We start from the raw sequence: 4,991 nt of genomic DNA on the forward strand, positions 1-4,991 counted from the left end.
CTGGCGGATAGTAACCGGTTAGAGATGGACCGATTAACTTGTTAGGCCTCTAGTCCAGAACTCCAGACTTTAAAAGAGTCCCCAAACACCCAAATGAATACAAATTGGGCCTAACAATACTCAAACAACAAGATCCAACCATGGCCCATAACTAAACCCTAATAACCTCCATACCTTCATATACAACAATCTCTTCTGCAAAGCATACTGACGGCTGCAGGAGAGCAAAATCAAACCCTAGGTTAGCACAATGGTAAACGGATCGGGAGTATGCGCGAAGGAGGTGGTGGTTGACGCCCGCCACCACATGCTCGGCCGATTATCATCCATCTTAGCCAAGGAGCTACTCAACGGGCAGCGAGTCACCGTTGTTCGTACAGAAGCGATCTGTTTATCGGGTGGTCTTGTTCGTCAGAAGATGAAGTACCTTCGATTTCTCCGTAAGAGGATGAACACTAAGCCCTCGCATGGTCCCATTCATTTCCGTGCTCCCTCCAAGATCCTCTGGCGGACTATCCGAGGGTAAACGTTCATTTTATGCGTTATAATTTATTATTGAATGAAATAAGTAGTTAATTATACGTATGATTACTCATGTAGTTGTAGTTTGTTATGTGGATAATTACATTGCTTTAATTTTGTAATTTGGGCTAGAAATCATGCTTGTAAGTAGCTTAATGTTGCTCGTATGCAATTGCGCCAAGTTTTGATTCGTTTAACTTACACAGAGCTCGAGCTTGGCTCGTTTTGGCCTCTATTTTTAAAGCTCCAGCTTGGATTATTAGTGTTTTTTCAAGTTCGGCTCATGGGCTATTTATTAATTAAATTTTATATATTTATTTAAGTTATAGTTTTATATATTGCGTAATATTCATTAATTAATAATTATTATATATGTATGTGTATAAATTATTCAAATCATTTAATTGACAGGCTTGTTTAATTTCGGAAGCTGGCTTGAGCTCGATAAGTGAAGCTTTGGCCTGGGCTCGTTTATTAAACAAGCTTATTTTTAGGCCCAGGCTTGTGCTCGTTTAAGCTTGGGTTGATTGGTCTTTTTCACGAGCCGATCTCGAGTAGCTCATGGGCGGCCTGGGTCGTGTGCGCCCCTAGTAATTGCACATGATCGGTATTTTGGTTATGGTTTTGGTTTAAGCCTTTAAGGTGGTATGGTGGTTTTGTATTATGCATAGTTATTAACCGAATTAGTTGATTTTGTGAAGGTTGAGCTAGAAAGTAATGATTTGAGTGAATTGAATGCTGAGAGCTACCCGAATAAATACTATAAACATTGATTTATTTAAAATATATTTTCACTTTTTTGGTAAAGTTATAGTTTGATGACATTTGTAAATTTAATAGGCTTTTGAATCATAACACAATACTTATCTACGGTAGGAGTACAAAAGGTTTGCTTGCTGTTTTGAGCAGGCTTTGGTTTCTTGTTGTGTTGCTCCTTTTGTTGGTAGTTCAAAGCTGTAAAGTTTAAAAATTTAAGCTGTTTGCTTAATGTACATCAGGCTATATTCTATATTTTTTAGTTGCTTACTTTAATTTGAGGGTTTGTGTAGATTTTTTTATTAATCGTTTATTGTGATTATAGAATGATTCCACACAAGACCAAACGTGGAGCTGCTGCACTTGCAAGGTTGAAGGTTTATGAAGGTATCCCTACTCCTTACAACAGGAAGAAGAGAATGGTTATCCCTGATGCTCTCAAGTAAGCTACTTTTTTAAGTTTATTGTTATTATATTATTTTAGAAATTATACCTCATTTTAAATCTATAAAATCTGTTATATTCTTTTGTTATCCGAGTTAAGATATTGATTTTTGCTTATACAACTTTAGGGTATTGAGGTTAACTGCTGGACATAAGTACTGCTTGCTTGGTCACCTCTCTTCAGAAGTTGGGTGGAATCATTATGAGACAATACAGGTATATATATATATATTAATGAGGTTGATGTAGTAAGTACCGTTTTAGATGTCTGCATAATTCGTAACTCATCATGCTTCTTTTCGTTTTTAGTTATCAAACTCATCATCAAATATTTTTATGGATTTGATAATCTTTTGTCATTGTTTTGGTGAATATCAGATGTGGTTTTAATGTTGAGCTAATTTTACTTAATGTAATGTTGGTGCATACCAATTTACTTTAATGTAATGTTTGTGCCAATTTACTTTATTTACTAACAAGATTGACTTGTCAAACCTAGAAATTTAAAAGTTTGTTTTGTGATTATTGTTTTCAGTTCAGTTTATGTTATCAATTGATAATTTTTCAACATATCACTCTGTTAAAAAGTTTATGTATATTATATTGGAAGTACAAAAGCACTCTGTTAGAGCCATGATGCAATTTTTAAATATTATTTTGTAACTGGTTTTCACTATATTGTTGTTAATACTTTGTAGGAGCTTGAAAAGAAGAGGAAAGAGAAAGCACAAGTGGTTTACGAAAGAAAGAAGCAGCTTAACAAGCTTAGGGCCAAGGCCGAGAAATCTGCAGAGGAAAAACTTGGTTCTCAACTTGAAGTTCTTGCACCTGTTAACTATTAAAGGTTTTAAATTTAGTTTCTTGCTAGAAATTATGTTTTTATATTGCGACATAAAACTCTTAAGTTTTTTTTGTATTTTAAGTTTTGCAATACATTTGTGTTGATTTGTCATTTTCGTTTTTGTTGTTTCAAGATTTGTGATCTTTTAATACTCCAATTGAAGTTGTGCCAATTATTCTAATTGTAGAATATTTGGGTGTCTGGTTTATTATTGTGGATGTTTGTGTGGGAATGTTGCAACTTACAATACTGAACCAAAATATTAACTACCAAACACATCTTTGCGTTTGTATAAATATTTAGATTTGAAATAAACTTTTTAGAGGTGAAATGAAACGTTTGCTTAAATAACCCGATCAAACAATGGTTTAGAAGTTGGTAAAAATGCTAATGGTTTCTTATAGAAAACTTTAAATACATTAATTACTTTGTTTTTTTGTGTTAAAGTTGGTATTAATGGGCAAATGACATGGTTTTTACTTTGGTTTAAAATCATGAAAGCGTTTGAACCGGTCATTGGTTTGTTTTTGTGGTTGTTTTTTTGCTTTAAGCTTTGGTCGGTTCTAAAGTTTTCAAACGGTAATGAACGGTTTGGTCTCCAGCATATATTAAAACCGGGTGTATAAAACCTGGCTGCAATGTAACACTTAGTTATTATTATCTATTTAGGGTGCTTTTTTAGTTAATAGTTTAAATAATAGTAGGCCAAGTAACTTATTAGTTTGAAATAAACTTACGACAGGGTGTCGTGGGACGACATGTGGCGAATTTGGGCGATCAGCGGTAACACCGGCCCCTCCCCCTCCCCCGGTGATAAGTGGGGCGATAGGGGGGGACAAGAACATGTCGCCTGGTGATGAATATAAAGTGACCGTTGGTAGCCTTCCACGTGTGAAAATCCCCTTATAGCACCCTAAAATATAAGTCACTCATTTATTGATGTGGCGACAAGTGTCGAAAATGACTCCAATTTAATAATCTCCACAATCATATGCTTGTAGGTATATAAAGAAGGGCTGTTGGCAGTAAGCATTTATTTGACACTCAAATTTGGGTGTCTATTATCCACCCTAGTTTTATTTGGAGTCTGAAATATGTGTGATAATATGCATAAGCAATTCCAGTCAAATTTACCTTGTTTCTGTAATTTCTTTTGGGTCTAATAATAATTGTTATCAAGAAAAGAAATTGGTCTAGGATGCCATTCTTTATGAAACAAACAAACAAATCATGAAGTTTAACTGTGAAATCAAACCAGAACCAAACCATATATATATATACGGTTTGGTTTGGTTTGGTTTAGTTTTAAATTTCAACGGTTCGGTACGTACTTCGGTTACGGTTTTTATACTCCAAAACCGTTACGGTTTGGTTTATAATTTAACCTAAAAACCAGTCGAATCGGGGTGTGAACACTTTTAGTCACTCTCATTGACAGATGCACTTCATAAGAGACGCTACCCCTCAACTTTTTGTCGGCAATGTAATCTTTTTCTTTTTGGGTCGGTTTTCGTATTTCGTTACCCCTGAAAAATTTTTTACGTTACTCCTATTTGTTTAAAGGCCAACCAATTTAAAAGTTCAAATTAAATAAAGCCCAAACAAATTTGTAGCCCAAAGCAAATAAAAACAAAAAATCTTTTTTTTTTCTTTTATTTGAACGAGAAGCATTAAACAGAAATAGACTAAAGCATAAACAAGCTCACCAGAATATCATATTTTAAAAAATTCAAATCAAATAAAGCTCAAACAAAGGTTATAGCCCAAAGAAAATATAAACCATTTTTTTTTTCTTCCCTTTTGCTTGAATTAGAAACATCAAACAAAAAACAAACATAATCATCATTTTGAGGTTGAAAGTTTTAAAACAGTTTTGGATATGCAAATTCAAGACTTGGAAATAGATTTAGTGAGGTTTTAACTAGTTTGTTAAAAAATATCATCATCATCATCATCATCATCATCGTACTCAGTATATCCCACCAATAGCAATGCTATGGTAGGGTCTGAGGAGGGTAAGATGTAGACAACCTTACCTCTACCCCATAGGGATAGAGAGGCTGCTTCCGATGAGACCCCCGGCTCGATAGTAGTTTTGCATCAAGCCTTGGACATAAGTGTGACAACTGCCCGATCCGACCCGACCCAGGTACCCGTTTTCGAATCCGATTCTTTTTATGATTTAAAAATTTGATTATTAACCTTTGTAATTTAACATTAAATAAATTATATATATATTTGTATATTACTTACTAATAATAATTTCCTTCCTTCCCGCCTCCTTGTCTCTCTTGTCGCCGTCCCGCCCCTCTGCTTAACCCTTAAGCCTTGAACCCCTCTCTCTTAACTCTTTGTCCTTTGTTTCTTCCCGCCTAAGGATGTCTATCTCTCTCTTTTCCTCCTCCTCCGTTGTTGTTGTTGAGAGAGA

The 4,991-nt window shown here is 34.8% G+C and overlaps 1 protein-coding gene across 1 annotated transcript; it reads left to right on the plus strand.

The window, feature by feature from the left end:
* The first annotated feature begins 228 nt into the window (after positions 1-228).
* LOC143601553 (large ribosomal subunit protein uL13w-like) lies at positions 229-2,579 on the plus strand. The gene is made up of 4 exons (XM_077078941.1): positions 229-522; positions 1,604-1,720; positions 1,851-1,938; positions 2,421-2,579. Exons 1-4 carry the CDS (start codon positions 251-253, stop codon positions 2,562-2,564), a joined length of 621 nt encoding a protein of 206 aa, XP_076935056.1. The 5' UTR covers positions 229-250; the 3' UTR covers positions 2,565-2,579.
* Positions 2,580-4,991: the final 2,412 nt, after the last annotated feature.

This window comes from Bidens hawaiensis, unplaced genomic scaffold (assembly GCF_021521415.1).
Source record: "Bidens hawaiensis isolate Kalapana, Puna unplaced genomic scaffold, B.hawaiensis_p1.1 tig00056716_1, whole genome shotgun sequence".
In the NCBI taxonomy this organism is placed as follows: domain Eukaryota; kingdom Viridiplantae; phylum Streptophyta; class Magnoliopsida; order Asterales; family Asteraceae; genus Bidens; species Bidens hawaiensis.